The 20,717-nt window shown below is 42.6% G+C and overlaps 1 protein-coding gene across 2 annotated transcripts in view; it reads right to left on the minus strand.

The window, feature by feature from the left end:
* Window positions 1–20,717, minus strand: part of FBN1 (fibrillin 1) — a 259,234-nt gene that overhangs the window by 46,614 nt on the left and 191,903 nt on the right. For both annotated transcript variants that reach the window (XM_051822402.2, XM_051822403.2), the window contains exons 35-44: window positions 19,190–19,315; window positions 16,790–16,912; window positions 14,846–14,968; window positions 14,029–14,193; window positions 11,855–11,923; window positions 11,636–11,761; window positions 10,312–10,434; window positions 9,509–9,667; window positions 3,591–3,662; window positions 216–341 (exon numbers count right to left, since the gene is read on the minus strand). In XM_051822402.2, the coding sequence (XP_051678362.1) occupies window positions 216–341; window positions 3,591–3,662; window positions 9,509–9,667; window positions 10,312–10,434; window positions 11,636–11,761; window positions 11,855–11,923; window positions 14,029–14,193; window positions 14,846–14,968; window positions 16,790–16,912; window positions 19,190–19,315 (1,212 nt within the window). The remainder of the gene's footprint in view (window positions 1–215; window positions 342–3,590; window positions 3,663–9,508; window positions 9,668–10,311; window positions 10,435–11,635; window positions 11,762–11,854; window positions 11,924–14,028; window positions 14,194–14,845; window positions 14,969–16,789; window positions 16,913–19,189; window positions 19,316–20,717) is intronic.

A 20,717-nucleotide genomic window follows, 5' to 3' on the forward strand; every position in this document is an offset into this window, starting at 1 on the left:
AAAGAGGGCTGCAGGACGCACGTCCTGGTTTTTCCATGGGGAATTAATGAATTCTTTTGGCATGGAATTTCATGTTGCTTCATACCATGCCCTTCACCATTTCTATAGCTTGATGCATTTCTGAAATGTCAGTGCTGTGAAGTTTTCTGTGTGTGGTTAAAGTATCTCATCAGTTGGCTCATTTGTGGATATGACAGAGTCACAGAACCACTTACCTTCACAAACCAACAACTTGTCATTATAGAAGAATCCCACTGGACATTCACATCTGAAGCTGCCAACCATGTTGATACATACTCCATTTTCACAAACCCCAGGGATCTCCCGGCATTCATCAATATCTAGAAACAGAGCAGCCACCCATGAGTGACACTACAGCACATGATCTCTGCCCACATGCGACAGGACTGAATGTATGTGTGTTGGGGAGGCAGTGAAGGGAGTAGAGGGCACCTATGAATAGCAAGCTGAACTACCTAAATCACTTTCCAGACACTGGTGTGTCTATGTGGATTTGGTACCTATCTTTTGGGTTTGTTTCAGAACATCCGCTTTGTCCAGGTAGGAGCCTTCTTTGTACTCACTGGGTGCTGTGGGCATCCTAAATGAGGAGAATCAGTGATTGCCAAGAGTAAAGATTCCACTTGTACTCCCCTCCTCCTTTATCTGGCTTTAGAGAGGAGGTGAGTCAGGTGGGGGAATGGAAGCCAGCATGGTGCCAGCACTGGACAGGGACTAGTGTGGTAGACTGTGTACTTCCTGAGGCTGGGCCTGGCTGCTGCACCTGTGCTACTAGTCCTTAGTATTCTACGTGACAGACTCCAAGAACTCAATTCAAATTGTGTGGAAGTGGGTCATTGTAAGTAGAGCCAGCCAGCTATGGAGGGGGATTAGTGGGCATGCATCACCCCCTCATCTGCCAGGCTTGGATTCATCACTGTCTTACATGCTCTGAACTCCAGGCCACTTAAATTTCTCCAGGACAACAGTAGTAGTAGTAGTAGTAATAATAGCAATAACAGCAATAGTGATAGTGATTACAGTATCTTGCTGCATGCCTGGTGCTCAAGCATCCAGCCTGCCTTTACTCACTGAGTCATCACAGCCACCCCAGGACATGGTCTCAGGGTGACACGATTATCCTCACTATGCAGAGGATGCAGTGGGGACCAAGGATGCAACCTGCCAAAGACCACACAGCCCAGAAGAAGCAGGGTCAGGATTAGACACCAGGAGTCTGCCAACAGGAAACCCCACCTTCCTTTTATTTATCTGCATCACACAATCGTCACAGAATTGTCATTCTGGAGGGGTCCTTTCCTAGCCTCCTGACAGTGGGGGAAGATACTACAATCACAAGTCTTTCCAGTTCACCAGGTCTCTGCTGCTGTGGTTGCGCTACTTTGTTTATCTGTTACAGTCTGGAGCCTCTGGGAGTTACCTTGTTCTCAGGAGCTGTAAGAGGATGTTCACAGATTCAAGGGAAGTCTACAAACACTGCTGCAATTTCAGAAGACTCTCACTCTAAAACCCATCTGCTCTAAAGGAGAAATTTGTCAGGTCATGGGTTTATTTTAGACTCCTTTCTAAAGGACTTGATTTTGTCTGAAAACAAATTGATCTATTTAATGGAAAAAAAAGTTCAGAATCCTAAAGGGTACTTGCTATTTTGAATACAAGCAGTTATGTTTTTAGATCTTTTGACATATTTGTCATTCATGTTGTTAAAAAGCCATGTGAAATAACCTCTCAACTGTGGATCACCAGAAAACAAAAACACAATTCAGAGCCCATTCTTTTGAGTGTGGGTTAAAATATGAAATATTATAGTCACATCCACTTGTTTTACATGTAAGTAATGTGTTATTACCAAGTTTAATAATAATAGGCCAAATCAGGTTTCTAGCCATAGGCAGGCATAAAATAGCAAACTATATATATATATACACATACACATATACATATATATACCCATATATATCCATATATATATGGATAAATAAAACTTTGTTTTCTTATTCCCTCTGGATTTTCTTTGAGTTTCAACTTTGAAAAGTTTATATTTTAAGACAAGATTAATAAACATGCTATCATTTAAACCCCATATGAATGAACTCTATATGCCAACAATCTTCAGACCTTTCAGAAGGACAGCATAAATCTTAAACAAAACAAAGTTTCTCAGTTATCTAAATATTTTGTCATGGTGGGATTTGGTAACAATAAGTATATTGCTGAATATCAACTTTCCAGTTTCCAAGGGCTAGAGGCAAAGTAAGCTTGAGTCAGGAGTGGGTTCCGGTCCCAGTTCTGTTATCAATTAGCTAGGTGGCCTTGGGTGAGTCCCTTTCCCTGTGTGGGCCTCTGTCTCCTCAAATGTGAGGCAAGGCATTTGGATTCGATGATGTTTGAGGCCTTTTGAGCTCAATGAGTGGACTACGCTGATGCCATTTTCAAGTCTTTGCTTACTGCCAACCTCGCGAGGCAGGCCTTGCTGGGCACACGCCTGCTCCAGTCATGGGGAACCATCATTATTAGAGACTACTTATCTTCTGATCACAGATTCCCAGGAGATTAAAAGATCTGTTTTTGGGAAGGGGAAAAACAAAGCAGCTGGGGCCAGGTGTTTCATGCCAATGTCATTTAGCAGCTTTTCCTTCCAAACCATGAAGTTTCTTTGGACATTGACTAGACTGTGGAGCCATATGGATTTGGCGCTGAGGGAGCCAGGCTGATTGCTGGACCAGACCCTTGTTTTCTTAAACAAGGTCACTGGAAAGACTGATGTGGATTTCAGTTTACTTCTCAGGAATAAGGTGGAACAGAGCAATGGTGGTGTCTGCTACCAGACACAACTGCTCAGACATAAGAGGGCATCTAAGGATGCATATAAATCACATGAGAGAAAAACTGCGAATGCAATAGCTTTCCATCCACTTTTATATTATTTGGTTTGAAACCGCAAGGGCATGGCCTGCATTGGCTGAACACTGTGCAATACTTCTGAAGCTCACACAAGCATCTCCACTGCGGTCATGTTCTCTCTTCTCATTACCAGACAGAGCCTCAGGTGGAAAAGACTTTTCTTTCACATCTGAAATTTGTCAAGCAGATGACCTGAGTAGGGTCCATGTGAGATAAAAATTGATCCACAAGAAGGGTTTTATGTGCACAACCTACACGGAAGGTTTGGTATGAAAAGTCATATTGAATTTGTCTTAGTCAGAAGGATTGGGAATTACAGACGAATGAAACGTCAACTGGCCTTCCTCCCAGAATCTTTCTCTTTGTTGATGCCTAGGGTTGCTTTAACTAAACTTGATTGTAATTTTGTGGGAAGCTTTCCAGCCCCCTTCATCATAAGCAACAACTGCTGCTGCCAATGAGGTGGAGCCACGTAGGGTGTTTGCAAAGTTTCTTTCAAACCAAGAATCATTGTTTCAACAGAGCTAAAGGCATTGTTTAACAACTTTTCCTTCTAAGAAAAAAATAACAAGCTGAGAAAATAATGGCGCGGACTTTCTTTCCTAACACAAAGGCAAAAGCAGAAAGTTCCAACAAAGCTCATATGTTTGCTGCTCAGAACTCACCAACGGGTAAGCCAGTGTAAATGTCAATGACAAAGCCCGGCCTTTGACTTCCGCAGAGGGTAGCAAATTCATCTGCAATGATTAAACAAAGGTGGGAGGAGGCAAAGGGGTCAGTAAAGGATAATCATTGACCGAAAGAAACCGCTTTCCAAACATTCTTGAAAGGTATTTGTATCTTGAAGAATTTAAAATACAAAGTAAATCTGAAAATTCCTGTAGATGTAACCTTGTCCATAAGACAAACACTGAAGGGAAAATTATCTGATGTTGACGGGATAATGAGGGAGAAGCAGAGGTCTCCACGTCTCTTGCCACTCATTTTTATGAGCTTGTGGGTAAGAGTTTGGGTTTCAATACAGACGATGTTCAATTCTGGACATAGGGACTGGCAAGAATGCCTTTCTCCACTCTGTGCTGAGAGAGAGAAGAGTTTAAGGAATGCTTACAAAAGCCATTTTCTCAGTAGAGCAGGGAGACCATAGCAAATCTAGCCAAGCTCTTGACATTAGATCTATTAATGACTAAGGCCAACCAACTAATCATCATCATTACTTCAATTTTAGGAGTTGTATTCATTTGATACGGTTTCTCTCTCTCTCTCTCTCTCTCTCTCTCTCTCTCTCTCTCCCACACACACCCACCTTTCCCTCAATTGAATTTATCCAACTTGATAATAATGGTTGAACTAGGCAGCAATTGGCTAAGCCTCCCCCTGTAGTGCTGCTCCTCTTCCAATCCAGTTCTCTACTTATTGCCTGGGAAACCACTGGAAGATGGTCCAAGTGCTTGGGCCCCTGTACCCATGTGGGAAACCTGGAAGAAACTCCTGGCTTTGGCCTGGCCAAGCCCTGGCTGTTGTGGCCATCTGGGGAGTGAACCAGCAGATGGAAGACTTTTCTCTCTGTCTCTCCCTTTCTCTGAATCTCTGCCTCTTAAATAAATAGATGAAATCTTTTAAAAAATAAAATAAAATAGGCCGGCGCTGTGGCTAACTAGGCTAATCCTCTGCCTGCAGTGCCGGCACTCCGAGTTCTAGTCCCAGTTGGGGCGCCGGTTCTGTCCCGGTTGCTCCTCTTCCAGTCCAGCTCTCTGCTGTGGCCCGGGAAGGCAGTGGAGGATGGCCCAAGTGCTTGGGCCCTGCAGCTGCATGGGAGACCAGGAGGAAGCACCTGGTTCCTGTCTTCAGATCGGTGCAGCGCGCCGGCCATAGCAGCCATTTGGAGAGTGAACCAATGGAAAGAAGACCTTTCTCTCTGTCTCTGTCACTGTCTAACTCTGCCTGTCAAAAAAGTAAAAAAATAAAATAAAATAGTGGATGAACTAAATACCATCTGTAGTCCCTTCTTATTCTGAGATTCTATAAATGCAGATGATGACTGTAACTGACGTGGCATCATTCTAAGCCTATCTTGAGTCCACTGCCTTATTGGTTTTGCTCAGAGAAATTTAGTAAATGGTTTCTGGAAAGATTTTCATCAAAATGGAGCATGCTCTTCTTCAGCTTTTCTTCCTTAATCTCTAAGTGCCCACTTCCAGCAAGTGTCACACCAGCTGACATTGGTCATCTAGAGAAATTGCAGGAACTCCTAAAATATGTGCAGATTTCACAGCTAATGAAAAGCCAAGACTGGACTTGGCTACGACACTACACTTCTTCAACATGAAGAAGAAATACTGCATTTTATATTAATCGTAATAGATTCTTCAAACTCAGACACTCATTTCTGAAAGTGAATGTTAGTCTGTATCAGAGGTCTCCTGGGGAATGTGCAGTGATCCATTAAGATAAAAAAGAAAGTACCAAGACATCCATCTATCTTTGGAAAACTCAGTCTCTTAAAAATTAATGTTGTGCATATTTTATATTAGAACAGTTCACAAAAATAATAACTGCAATTCTGTATATAATTTAAAACACACACACACATACATATGTATATACTTTTACACATATGCCAAGATTTTAAACACACATTCTAAGATTTCTTACTGATATGTATGCACGATCAAAAGTTTTGAATACCAGGGTAGGCATTTGGCACACTTGGTTAAGTTGCCACTTGGGACAGCCATATCCCATAATGAAGTGCCTGGTTCAAGTTCCCCCTACTCTGGTTCTGATCCAGCTTCCTGCCAATGTATATACCCTGGATGGGAGGAGGTGATAGCTCAAGTTCTTGGGTCTCTGCCATCCATGTGGGAGACCCAGATGGAATTCTGCATGCCTGGCTTCATCCTGGCCCAACCCTGGCTTTTGTAGGCATTTGGGGATCAAACAAGTGGATGGAAGATCTCTCTCTGTGTCTCTCTTTGTCTACCTGCCTTTCAATAAAATGAAAATATATAGAGAATTTTTTTTAAGTTTTGGATAACATTATTCAAATCAATGGTTAGCAAACTTTTTTTTTTTTTTGACAGGCAGAGTTAGACAGTGAGAGAGACAGAGAGAAAGGTCTTTCTTCCATTGGTTCACTCCCCAAATGGCCGCTACAGCCGGCATGCTGTGCTGATCCGAAGCCAGGAGCCAGGTGCTTCCTCCTGGTCTCCCATGCGGGTGCAGGGCCCAAGCACTTGGGCCATCCTCCACTGCCTCCCTGGGCCACAGCAGAGAGCTGACCTGGAAGAGAGGCAACCAGGACAGAATCTGGCGCCCCGACCGGGACTAGAACCCGGGGTGCTGGTGCCGCAGGCGGAGGAATTGCCAAGTGAGCCAAGGCGCTGGCCAGCAAACTTTTTTTTAAATGATTTGTTTATTTATTTGAAAGGCAGAGTTACAGAGAGAAAGTGAGAGAAGCAGAGAAAGTGAGAGAGATCTTCTATCCATTGGTTCACTCCCCAAATAGCTGCAATGGCTGGAGCTAGGCCCATCCAAAGCCAGGAGCTTCTTCTGGGTCTCCTACATGGTAGCAGGAGCCCAAGTACTTGCGCCATCCTTTGCCATTTTCCCAGGCACATTAGCAGGAAGGTAGACTGGAAGTGGAGCTGCTGGGACATGAACCTACGCCCATATGGGATGCTGATGTTGCAGGTGGTGGCTTTACCAGCTACACAAGGCTGCCCCACCCCCTTTTTTAAAAATTAAATTTTACTTATTTGGGTCGGGAGTTGAGGGGTGGAGAAAGGAGAGAGACGTCATCTGTTTTACTTCCCAAATGCTCATAATGACCAGGGCCAAAGGTGAGAGCTAGTAACCCAACCCAGGACCCCCATATGGGTGGAAGGAATTCCTTGAGCCATCACTGCTGCCTCCCAGGGTTTGTATTTATAGAAAGCTAAAAGCAGATATTAGAGATGGACATTGAACCCAGGCATTGTGATGTGGTGTATGGTCAGGATCTTAACCAGCGTCTTAACCCCCAAGCCAAATGCCTTCCCCAGCAACATACTTAAAGGTCCAGAGAGTAAATATTTTAGGCTTCATAGGCTGCAGGCTGTGTCAAAACCATTCAACTTTGTCATGAAAGCAGCCATGGAAAATATGTAAATAAATTAATGTGTTTGTGTTCTAGCAAAATTTTATTTATAAGCACTAAAAGTTGAAGTTCATTTAAATTTCATGTCATGAAATAGTATTCTTCTGACTTCTTCCACTCATTTAAAATGTAAAAATTATTCTTAGCTTGTGGACATTCAAAGACAGTCATGGGCTGGATTTTACCCATGGGTTATAATTTGCCAATCCCTAGCCTAGAAATGTTTTGCAAAGTAAAGGTAAATCATAATTCTAAATGGTGCTTGTTACATTATTTCTGGGGTGAAAAATGAATGGAATGATAACTTCTACTAAAAAAAAAACTTCAGTGACATGTTTTGCAAGTAGTGTCGAAAATAATTTAATATTTTATATACATCTGTGGAGACTGGCTAGGCTCTATGGACTACCCTAATCAATTCTTTGTATAATTTTCTTTAACCTAAATCATAGTATTAGTAAGTGAGTGGACAAATGGTATTAAAAGATAAGTTTATTTTGGTACAAAGAGTTTGAAGCCTGTAAGTTTTTCACAATACATTTTCTATACGTTTTTTCCATGAATTTCTGAAGATCACTTTAAAACTTTTCTTTTGCACCAAAATAAAATTATCTTTCTTTTTTTAAGATCGATTTTTATTTACTTGAAAGTCAGAGTTACAGAGTTACAGAGAGGGGGAGAGAGACAGAGATCTTCTATTCACTGGTTGGGTTCTCAAATGGCTGCAATGGCCAGGGTTGGCCCCATCTGAAACCAGGAGCCAGGATCTTCTTTCAGGTCTCCCATATGGGTGTGGTGGCCCAAGCACGTGGGCTATCCTATGCTGCTTTCCCAGGTGCTTAAGAATGGAGCTGGACAGAAGAGGAGCAGATGGGACTCAATGTGTGTGGGGAACAACTCGGACTAGACTAAGTTACTGGAATTAAGACTTATTCTATGCATCTGCTCTCCCACAATATGGCGCTGGGAGAGGAGGAAACAGCTTCTACACAGCTGCCTCCAGTTCAACCAATAAACAGCAGGACCTGCTCCTGATTGCAGGAGAGCAGAGTACTCAGCGTGTGGGTAGCAGAGTTGGGATTGGTGGAAGAGGACTATAAAGGAGGAGAGAGACAACGTGCACCAGGAACATCTATCTGAAGGAACACCTGAGCAGCCCCCGAGAGAGCCGGCCGGCGGTGTGCCGCTCCCCGTGGAAGTGGGGAAAGTGGCAGGGGGAACCGCCCTTCCATGGAGGTGGAAGGGTCGGTAGCCAACCCGGGAAGAACCAGCAGCAAACCCGGGGAGGGCCGAGCAGACAAAAGAACAGCGCAGGGTCCTGTGTCGTTCCTCCGCGAAGAGGGGGAGCGACAATTGTGCACCTATATGGGATGCAGAAGCACACCTGCTGCCCACAATACCAGCCCCAAACTTATCTTTCAATTTCACTTCCCACAAACTTTTTGAAGTACTCTCATATACAACACGAATCATATACCATATGGCCTAAGAACAGTAAGCCCAAGTCTTCATTTACTCAAATTATGCTATTCAAATCTTTAAAAATAAATTGTACTACATAGTTTTTTCCCTTTATAGGAATACAAGAAGAAATTTCTCTCTGGTTTCAATAATGAGAAAAGTTGCACTTTTCTTTGGTGTTGAGTTTGCTCTAGGTTTTTGAGAATTTTCTATTTGACCTATTTGACCACGTCTCTCTTTTCATATGAACTGCTAACAAAGCGTGTAGCCAAAGTTATTGCTCATCTCTGGAAAGTGTGTAGCGATTCCCTGGGTTGGATTTTTATAGATAATCCTTGTTCCTTTCTCTTTCTCACTCATTTGCCATCTGCCTTATCCTTATTTTTCATTTTACATTTACATAATAGTAGACTGCCTTTATTTCTCTTTGGAACAAGACTAGCTTTAAGTAAGTAAAAACAGTAGGAATTATGGCTCACTTATTTGTCATATTGGTTTGCCTAATGTTCCCAGTCTTTTAAAACACAGCTAACTCTAAAATAATGACAACACTCTTTGCATTTTTATAATATTCTGAGTCTATGAGTCTAGTTATAAATGAGGATATAAAATAGAAAGCATATTTTGTGACTCAGTTTTCAGCTGGAAGGCCCAGGATCAACCATGAATTTAACTATTTGCTTTGGTGAGCCAATACCCACAATCCAGATCCCCCACACGGGTGGCAGGAACCCAACTACCTGAGCCATCACCTGATGTCTCCCCAGGTGTGCACTAGCAGAAAGTTGGAATCCTGGGCAGAGCTAGGATTCAGACCCAGGCACTCCAATGTGGGATGTAGGCATCTTAACCAACACCCTAACTGCTAGACCAAATGCATGCCCCAGTACATCCTTTTCTTCATTTGCTGAAACTGACTTCCCCCAAAAATTCATGAGTAATTTCCTGACGTATATTTTTGGTCACAATGAAACTCAAGCTCACCTGTGCTTGGGATGGGACACTGTTCACAGGGCTTGTTCCAGGCCCGGCCAATGTTGTAGGAACAACAGCACATCTTCTTGGTCATATTGAAGAGCAATTCTCCATCACAGGTCTGGTTATCAGCATAATAGTTTCTATAGCACAAACTTCTTCTCATATCTAGAAGAAGGAAGGGGAGGAGAATATTGGTGATGCCATGTGGAATATCACAACAGATTTCTAAAGAGCAAGTTTCTTTTGAATTATATTGTAACCTGACTGTGATAAAGGCAGGAAAAGCCCCCTTAGACAACTTTATAGCTACCCAGGCTGCTATAGCAGAAAAGACTTTGATAAATGTATTCATTGGTATTGTGTGCCACAGAACTAAGTCATTATGTAGCTGAAGCATTAATAAACATTACGTGGTTCTCTGCCCAGTCTCCTGGTAACGATTCTTCATTGCTTTTTGGCAGTAAGTTTCTCATTTCCCACTCACGATGTTTTAATACTGCAGGTCAGTGCTGTAAATGTAATTGCATAAAGATACACCCAAAAGTCAAACAAAAGAAGTACTATTAAATCGTTGTTTGGGACTTTCTGGCATTACACTTTAAAGAAAACTCCCAACCACCCACATGAGGTGGTGAAGCAATGCCAACCTCACGGGTTAGAGGGGAGGAGGTTCTTACTAATACGGCAGAGAGATGGCAGCCCTCAGTCTGATGAGTAATACCACACAAAGCTTACAAGCTGGAATTGTAAGCTCTCTTCCTCTTTGCGGATGACTATAAAACATGCATAACTGAGAACTCCCGACTTACCCATGCAATTATTTCCCCCATTAACTTGCATGTAGTCTGGAGGACAGATACAGGTGTAGTTGCCAACGGTGTTGTAACATGTCCCTGGGCCACAAATTCCAGGAGTCTCACATTCATTTACATCTATAATGCAAAGAGAAAGTGGTATGTGATCGTGAAGCCTTCACAGTAGAATAGCTTGGGACGCATCAGTATAAATGTTGACAATGGAGAAAACACGCACAGGGTACTTTGGAATCCAGATAAGAAAAATAGGTGTGCAGTTCGTCAGTGTTCATTATGCAAATGTGTATATTGTTTTGGAAAGACTGTGTTGGAAAGGAACTCTTACTTTTTAATACTAGTTCCTAATAAATGAGTCTACTACATCCTCAAGATCATGCAGAGATGAAAATGTGGATAACTTACAATTTTCAAATATCCTTCAGAAAGGTAAGTATCTACTAGATATGTTCACAAAACCTATGGAAGGATAGAACACATCCCTAAACCATCAACAACTGACTTTGTGAATCTGCACAGGTAAGGCAGCAGGGAAGTAAATCCTTCACCACACTCCTCTGTGTTTTCAGAGAGGTCAAGTCTAATCTTTGTTAACTTCATGAGTCTTAGAGCTCATGTGTACTGTGATGCTCAATTAATTTTCAATGAGGTTATCATTGTCTATGTGACCTAATAAGCCTTTTGGAGAGCCAGGGGACAAATTCTCATGCAGACCCAGGAAGTCTCTTCAGTAACTAGCCATGTGACTCCTGTGTGTAGGCAAAAACCACCTTTCCCAACCTGGTCCATGGCCCAAGTGTTCTGAAATCTAAAAATGTTCAATATTCTTCATCTTTCTGGGAACATAGGATGAACAGAGGTCACCATTTAAAATTAAAAGTTAAGGGCTTCTCTATAAGTAAAGCTCACTTAAATGCATCAGTACAAATAATACGTAGTGAAGACTAAGAAGAGGAGCTCAGAATTCCCTGCATATAGAAGTTATTGAAATAGAACTTTTATTAGAGTACTAATACAAATGGCTTTTCTGAAAAGCATGAAAAATTATTTTGTGGCATACATGGGATTATGGTCCAGAATAATAAAACTCCACTTTTCTCAGAAAAAGAGGAAGATTTAGGATTTACTGGAAATGATATCATTTCAAAAACATTACTGCAGGCTGTCATACTGTGACATATTTTCCTGGCTATGTTCATTAGGCCATTGTTTAGACATTATGCTATATTGCTAAATTCTGAGTTTTGCTGGTAACTGTGTTTGTTTTTCACGTCAGTTCTCAATATTTGAAAGAATTTATTAGCATACAAGGGCCATTTACCATCACACACTCGGGTATCTTCATTCAGGTAGTAACCCGTTGGACAGCGGCACTGGAAACTACCAAAGGTGTTGATACACTTCCCCCCTTGACACAGCCCTGGCAGCTCCTGGCACTCGTCAATATCTATCAAAATGAAAACAAAAGCATATGTTAGCACTGTAAATAAACCCAAGGAAATTCAAAACGTGTGGACATAAAGATGAAGGAAACAATTACCTTCTAATATGACGGTGATAGGATTTGGTCGAAAACCTTCTCCTCCAGGACAAAGAATTTTGTACTCAGCTATTGAAACAATTCAGAAAAATCAAACTGAGTTGTTCTGAATCTAGAATGTCTAGTAGTAGCATTCTCAAGAAAAAACACGGACATATCCGAATGAAAGTATTCATTTTGAGGAATCTACAGCCATTTCTCCTGCCATCTAAAGCAAGTTAATATCTTTATGCACATTTGTCATTTTCAAAGGCTCTCACTATGTTGACAACAATTATAAGGCCACTCTCCTCATCTCTGAGCACTCCAGCTATGCTCTAGGCATTATATTCTTGTGAACTATTTTATTCTTTATCTCCATCACTGTTTCTTTTTAAAGATTTCCTTTCCCTTTTATTATCTAACACACTCTGTCTCCATTTTTATGTCTTGTTCAGCCTTACATCCTGGAAATTACAGCTTTCTTTGAAAATCAGTTTGTCTCCAAAATCATTTCCAAACAGAGACACAGGAAAAGCTGTTCTCTCTTGGTTCCTATCCCACATCTCTCCTCAATGACTAGAGACCTTTCTTGTCCCTCTGTTTCCACTGGTGGCAATACTGAGCCTCTAGGTTTCCAAAAACAACTTTCTACAATGTCCTTTGATTCTCCTCCATTAATCCTTTCCTCCCAGTACTTCACTCAAAAGTATTTATTTCAGTACCACGCACCAGCACTGAGATACAGAGGAACACATGAATAAGAATGACCTAACTTGCTACATCGTCCTGGTAAGTATCTGTAAGACTGGCTCTTGCATATTCATCATGATCTTTCCCAATGTGATAATCCCTGCCCAGGCTCTCTGAAATAATATGAATCCCTATACACATGTGTGTAGGTATATATGCCAGCTCTAACTCTGATCCCAGTTTGGAATGGGGTGGGCACCTATTGCTTTGTTAATCATTATTAACCTATAGAGCTGACATACTAAATTAAAATTTTTGGTTGCCTCCTTCAACATCAATGAAATTAACTGCTCCCTTTTTATTTTTCTCTTCTCTTTGTGTAGCTGTCTGCTCTTTTTGAGCTTTCTCTTTCATGTTATACCCTTACTTGAAGGCCCAATTCAGAAAGGCAGAAGGTCACCACCATCTCCCAACTAGAACGGACCTCCGTTTCTGAAAAGAAAGGAGGAGGTGCCGGCTAAGCACTCATCCAAGTGCTTCATGCTTCACCCAAGTGAATTCATTTACTCCTACGAGGGATTTGATGCATGCCAAGTAACCTTCCCAAAGTTACATGGGTGGCAAGTGAAGTCCTAATTTGAACCAGGTGTGCTCTTCCAGCCATGGCACTGTGTCTGTTCTTCTTTCTTTTCTTTGTTAGGCTCTGTGTTTAGATCATATTTTGCCATCTAGACTGTATACTCCTGGAGGGCAGCATCTAGGCTAGTTCATTTTACACACCCAAAATACATATTCTAGATAGTCAACAGACATCTCCAACAGAAGTAAATAAATGGCTCTTTGGCAAAGAAAGATTCATTGTCTACCCCAAAACACCCCGTGAGCAGCAGTCACTGATGGTTTCCAAAGGGGCTCGATCTGACTCTGCATCGTAACACGGGACCCACTTAGAAAAACGGGAAACTTTTTATTTTCTTAATAGACATATCATTTATGTTCAAAAAGTCATATTCTAAAGCTTTCTTTCAAGTCTTACCTAATAATGAAATGGAATAATCTTCCATTTCATAGCTATTGATTTTTTTTTCTCATGGATACCCTGAGTCTGTTTTAGAGCTTCTAAAGCTAGTCAACAGGTGACTAGAGGGGAGATTCATCAATATGGATCATGAAGGTAGGCAATACAGTAGAAGGAACCCAGCCTGGAAACTCTTTAAAGTAATGCTATGTGCTTTTCACAGCTATATAAGTGGGGTGGTACCTGCCCCTAGCTGATCTTTCATTGCAAGCCAAAGAGAGACATATCTGATCTCTGATGGGGTACAAGTCCATCATCATGGCTGAAGGGGTGGATCTGCGAGTAGAGACCAGTGGCAGCTCCCAGCACCACTGCTGTCTCTCCCCTCCTGATAACCTCACCCTTCCCCAAGGCTTCTCCTCTATGAATCTGGAAAGCACAACTGGCCATGGGTAGCACAATAAATAGGAGGATGTCCACTTACATGTGTTCACAGGAGGGCACAGCTCACAAGGAGTACCCCAGGCTTTACCCAGCGAGCAACAGCAGGAAGCCTTGGAAACGCCAACTCCAATTTCATTGCTGCAGGCTGTATCGCCGTTGTCGCCTCGAGGTCGGGTATCCAAATAGCAATTTCCAGAGCGGGTATCTATTTACCATATGCACATAGAACGTGTCAGTCAGATATTTTCTGCTTGGAGTAGAAAATTCAAACTAATTTCAGAAACTCTTTTAAAAACTTAATTTATTTTTAGCTAAGAAAAAGTGCCCAAGAATATATAGTGGAAATTTTCCTATAGAAAAAGTACCTGAAGATATAAATCAGATTTAGGAAATATTTAAATAGTTCAATTTCTATTTTACTACTTTCATAACATTTGAGAATGGAAACTTATATGCTGTTTTAAAAATAATAGAGGGGCTGGTGCTGTGGCATAGTGCATAAAGCTGCCACTTGCAGTGCCGGCATCCCATATGGGCGTTGGTTCAAGTCCCAGCTGCTCTACTTTCAATCCAGCTCTCTGCTGTGGTCTGGGAAATCAGTAGAAGATGATCCAAATCCTTGGGCCCCTGCACCCATGTGGGAGACCTGGAGGAAGCTCCTGACTCCTGGCTCCAGATAGGCACAGGTCCGGCTATTGCGGCCAAACGGGGAGTGAACTAGAGGATTGAAGATGTCTTTCTCCTTTCTCTCTCTCTGCCTCTACTTCTCTCTCTGTGTAACTCTTTCAAATAAATAAATACATTTTTTAAAAAAAAATTAGAGAGTGTGCGTTTTGTGAAAGTTCTTAGGATCTTACCAACACAGCCCACTCGAGTTGGATTCAGCTCGAAATCAGGTGGACAGTCACAGGTGTAGCTGCCTGGAGTGTTAACGCAGTTCCCACTGATACATGTGGTTGGATCCAGACACTCATTAACATCTAAAACCAAACAGCAAGGGACAGAATTATCACTTGAGCCAGTGTAGGGTAGATAGCACCAGAAAATGGTAGTACTAAATCTAGGGTCCAAACAAGAATTTGTTATTGTTACTAGTTATAATTATACCTAGAAATGTAATCTTCCACTTCTGAACTAACCCCTCAGAAAGGAAATAAGTCATAGTGTTGGGTCTTTCCCTCAACGTATTTATTGTTCAAATTTAACACTGGGAGAAAATGTAACTTTGGAGACAGGGAAGATATTCCAGTCAAGGTAACTGGAAGGGAGACACTGCCATGACTTTGCTCAAACAAAAATTCAGACACGGATTTTAAGAACACATGTCTTATTATGTTGTTAAATTAGAGAAAGATGTCCCAGGGGGCCTTCAGGAGCAGGTGACTTCTGCAATGTCCTCTGTACCGCATGTATGAGGTGTAATGAGCTTCTTCAGGTCTGTGAAGAGCCTCTCTCCCATCACTGACGCTAGGCTGAATATTATGTCCCTTTCAGTTTTTACTCCAAAATAGTATACAGAAAAATATTTAGGACTTTTTTTTTTTGCAAATTCTATCACTGTGCAATCTTTTTGTCCATTATGAGCATTCAAAAAACTTAAGAATCAATAAATGGCTTCAGAAAGGAGAGACTGAGAATGGGGGCAACACTTTCTCTTTGGGTTTTTCCCCTTGGAACTGGTCACTCCCACGCCATGGGATCCACAGCAGATGATTTTTTTGCTCAAACCATGTTTTGCAGGGGCAGGGCCAGGGCCAGAACAACACAAATGAGATTAGAGAGACAGATGCTGGTGGTGATTTGGGGCATGGAGGAGGGGGTAGGGAGCAGATGGGATTTGTATCCTCAGTGTCCTTGAGCAGTTGGGTGAACTCAGAAGGAAGTTTTCCAAGTCTTTGCTTAGTGCCAAAAAGAACTGAGTGACAGTATGCTAGGATACCTATAGCTTTTCTATTTTTTTTCTCTAATGATCCCTTGGAGTTTCTTACATTACCAGAAAATGATTCGTGCTCTACAAATGGGGGCAAAGGTTTATGGGCCCGGCGCCGTGGCTCACTTAGCTAATTTTCTGCCTGCGGCACCGGCATCCCATATGGGCACTGGGTTCTAGTCCCGGTTGCTCCTCTTCCAGTACAGCTCTCTACTGTGGCCCGGGAAGGCAGTGGAGGATGCCCAAGTGCTTGGGCCCTGCACCCGCGTGGGAGACCAGGAGGAAGCACCTGGCTCCTGGTTTCGGATCGGCGCAGTACTGGCCGTAGTGGCCACTTTGGGGGTGAACCAACGGAAGGAAGACCTTTCTCTCCGTTTCTCTCTCACTGTCTGTAACTCTAACTGTCAAATAAATAAATAAAAATCTTAAAAAAAAAAAAAAGGTCTATGTGCCAAGTACTCTAGTGACCACTGGCAGGGCAGGGATGAGAAGGGGTGGATACTGAAGTGACAAAGTACAAGGAGAAAACCTGTGATCCCAGGACATGGCCTTCCAAAGGAAACACTCTACAGATGTCCCCTGGGAGAAAAGGACATGGCTGGGAAGTCACACAGCTGGAGCACCCCCACCACATTGCTCTGCAGCCGCACCTCTCGAAGGCTGCAAGCTCTGTCCTTCAAATGGCGTGACTCCTTCTTCTGCAACCTCACATTAATCTGTTTCAGGCCTAAGTAAATGTATGCTGATTCCCAATGCCTCACTCTAGCTTTTATTTTCCTCTGAGACAACCCTTGTATGCTCCCAGTGAGGCCTCAACATCAGGTATCCTAGGACACCTGGGAGCCCACGTGCATGCAAAAGGACACCTCACCTGTGCAGTTCCCACCACTTCTGTCCAGTTCGTAGCCAATCTCGCACTCACAGCGGAACAGGCCTGGAAGGTTGTGGCAAGTTCCAAAGACACAGATGTTCGGGAGGGAGCACTCATCAATATCTTGGGGGAGCAAGAAAAGGGGGAGAAGTTACATTTATTTTGGTAACGAAACTTCCTAATACAATTAGGCAACAGAAGTTATGAAAATGAAGACTATCTGACATCAATCTTGGCCCTTCTGCTATAGAATTCTAGAGAATTTGTCAGGCATAGGGTGGTCTCACAGACCAGAGGTCACATGTCTTCTGTTCCTTTTCCATACCAAGCACTGGTCTGAGCTTTGTATGGATGTGCATCTCATCAATGGGGTTTCACATGATCCACATCACTTGCAGAAATGTGGCCTGGGGCTGGCGCTGTGGCGTAGCGAGCTGTGGCAAGCTGCTGCCTGCAGTGCCGGCATTCCCATATGGGCGCCGGTTCAAGTCCCAGCTGCTCCACTTCCTATCCAGCTCTCTGCTGTGGCCTGAGAAAGCAATAGAAGAAGACCCAAGTTCTTGGGCCCTTGCACCTGTCTGGGAGACCTGGAGATGGCTCCTGGCTCCTGGCTCCTGGCTTCAGATTGACTCAGCTCTGGCCATTGCAGTCAACTGGGGAGTGAACCAGAGGATGGAAGACCTTTCTCTCTCTCTCTCTCTTTCTCTGCTTCTTCTTCTCTCTATGTATAACTCTGACTTTCAAGTAAATAAATAAATCTTAAAAAAAAAGGCTCATTTCAAATAAACAAAAAAGAAACGTGGCCACATTGGAGTAAATTCTTCAGTTGTTTTTGTCTATATAGTTCCTGCCTTTGTTGTGTGTTAAATTTTATTTTATATTTTTAAAATTCATTTATATAAGGTGGACAGATTTTATGTATTTCACAGATACAGTTTTAAGAATATAATGATACTTCCCACTCTACTCTCCATCCTTCCCTTGCTCCCACCCTTAAACTTTAAGAACCACAAGGTCTTTGTGATAATATTCCTCATCACTTGTAAGACCCTAGTAATAAGGCTTGCTTGCTATTGTTGATGGAGATATGAAAGCTGCAAATACTTCTTCCAGGCCTCTGTGCCTACTTCATGTGAACATTCTGCTTGTGCAACTGACACATGGGCACATTTTCAAACTGGCTTAAAATAGCCATGAACATTCTGCCAGCAATGATTTATATTAAGAGCAAACAAACAAACAAAACTTTCCCTTATAGCTCAAAGAGAAGCAAAACCTTCACTGTGGCTATTTATGCCACCAGAGGTGGCACAGTACCTGTTTTCCTTGGATATTGAAAGTGAACAAAAGTAAACAAGGCATTAGGCACATGATTAAGAGCATAATCTGGTTTCTTGTCCCAGAGAAATTTTATATCAAACTCTTCGTGTTTAATATAAACTGTATAAAGGACACCGAATGGTTCCATAAGAGTGGAAACGTACTTACACAAAAATACAGGAGGGAATTAGTATACATATTGTAGCTAGAGATTGATTCTGAGTTCATGTCTTGTTAGCTAGGAACACCTAATAGCTAACATATTAATCAAGATTTTAGATGAACTTCTGTCAATTGTTACTGTTTGTTTATTTCCACCAAAATCTTTCTAGTGCCCTGCAGGCAGTAACTCTTTCCAATGAGGGAGAATGCACTTGAGTTTAACAAGCATGGGTAAAAATGTGATTTTTCCTAGTGAGACCCATCCTTCGCCATCGGTAGCCCAGGGCTCTTCCTGCCTGACCAACACTTCGCAGAAAGACACAGCCTTAACTGAGAGATGCCGTGACATACGGCATTATCCCAAGGGTCCCCTACTAAACAGATTTGCAAAGCACTGCTCCATGTTCAGATATGCCAGACACCAGGAGAGCATCGCGACACATATCCAGGATGCCCTCCTGCGTGTGGAGAAGACTATCCGTCTGCTCTGCTGTTATTTTAAAGTCTTTATTTGTAGAAAGAGATTAACAGAGATTAACAGCTGCGTTTCTATATTCAAAGATGATCCTTCAAAAGGATATCAGGGGGCCAACCCTTGGGTCCTTTTCCCCAGCTCTAGGAATAAATGGATCGCAGGGAGTTAACCACACTTGGTTATTCTTTCTCTGCTATGGCCAATGGTGCAGCCCTGCAGACCATCTGGCCAAGACTGGACATGCCGCTTGTGGCCAGAGAGCTGACCTTTTCTCTGCACAGAGGGAACTGGTCCAGCTGGAGACCCCTCCACCAACTGAATGGGCCAGCTTAGATGTGCAGCCAAATCACACCTGGATTTTTAAAAAAGCATCCAAGTGTTTAAATAACCTAATCTCATTAAGCCCTGTAAGGCTCCTGTCAACTTCCCCATCCGTTCGTTACCTTCACAGGCCTTCCCGTCGGCGCTGGGCACGAAGCCCATGTCGCATTCACAGCGGTATCCTCCTGGGGCGTTGAGGCACTGCCCGTTGCCACAGAGATTCAGGTTCTCAGAGCACTCATCCAGGTCTGCAGGCAGAAAGAAACACAAGTTGCTCTTGGCTTATGGAGGACCTTCCCACTTCCCCACTCCACGACTTCTCTGGCTGTCAACCTCCTGAGGGCAGCCGTGTTTGGTCATAAGCTGTATTTGATACACTTAAACTCGTTTGTTTTTCTCTTGTGAGTGTCAGTACTGGATATGCCATGGACATATGGTTCAGATCCTGAGTCCTGAATGCTAAATTATCCCTGGTGCTGTAAAGTGGAGACTAAGCCAAGTGAACCATTCAAGCTGAGACCGTCTCAAGAAGGGTCATCCCGATGGAGTATGCATCCAACAACAGGAACTAACACATCCCGGTTTGTGCCAATCATTCCAGCTGCAGGCTCAGCTCAGAGGGGCCACGCAAGAAATGGCTACTATAGAAGAGGGAAGACTCCCTGTCTGCTTAATCTCTACCTGGTTTCACCTTAGGAGATTACAGGCAGTACACATCAAACACATCAACCAAACCTGCCTAACACATGAACTTCAACTATTTCCTCAAAAGAAGTGGAAGGTTTGTAATAGGAAAACATCACTGAGTTAGGCAAAAAAATAATTTCAGCTGTGGCAAAACTTCTAGTCAAAAAAGAAATTCCTCATAAATCACTTAAGGGGCCCTAGTCTGTTTCTTGCTTAACTGACATCTAATTGGCAAAGTGCTCAGGAGAAATTAACACACTTTAATGTATATGAGCAGTTACGCTACCCAACAGCCAATGAATAATGGCTCTCGCTATTTTATTGAATCCTGAGGCCCTGACACACAAAGTTCTATCAGTAGGGTCAGCATTGCAGTGCAGCAAGTGATGCTGTTGCTTGTGACACTGGCATCCCATATCGGAAAGCTGGTTCGAATCCTGGCCGCTTGGCTTCCAATCCAGCTCGCCTGGGAAATGAGTGGAAGATGGCTCAAGTACTTGGGCCCCTGCCACCCTCGTGGGAGAGCTGGATGAAGTTCCAGGCTCCTAGTTTTGGTTTGGCCCAGCCCTGGCCATTTGGGGAATGAACCAGGGTGTGTAAGATTTCTGTCTTCCTCTTTCTCTCTGAAACTCTGTATTTCAAGTAAAGTAAGTAAGTGTATTTTTAAAAAGTGCTATCAGTGTATATACACACAGTAAGTATATAAATAATCTACACAATCACAGATGTCAACATATATCTAAATATTGGTAGCGGTTCACGTTCTTTGTATAACTATTAGAGCTAAGAAGAAAATTTAATAACATATTATAAAGCTAGAAGTAAATAAAATTTAAAAATCCTTATGCCATTATGGAATGATGATGATGATGTCTAGTGGGAGAAAAATATACATTGTCCTTTTGAGTCAGATCATCTGATTCCCTTCCCTTACATAGTTCCCAATAGCAAGGTTTGCTATGG

This window comes from Oryctolagus cuniculus, chromosome 12 (assembly GCF_964237555.1).
Source record: "Oryctolagus cuniculus chromosome 12, mOryCun1.1, whole genome shotgun sequence".
Taxonomy (NCBI): Eukaryota; Metazoa; Chordata; class Mammalia; order Lagomorpha; family Leporidae; genus Oryctolagus; species Oryctolagus cuniculus.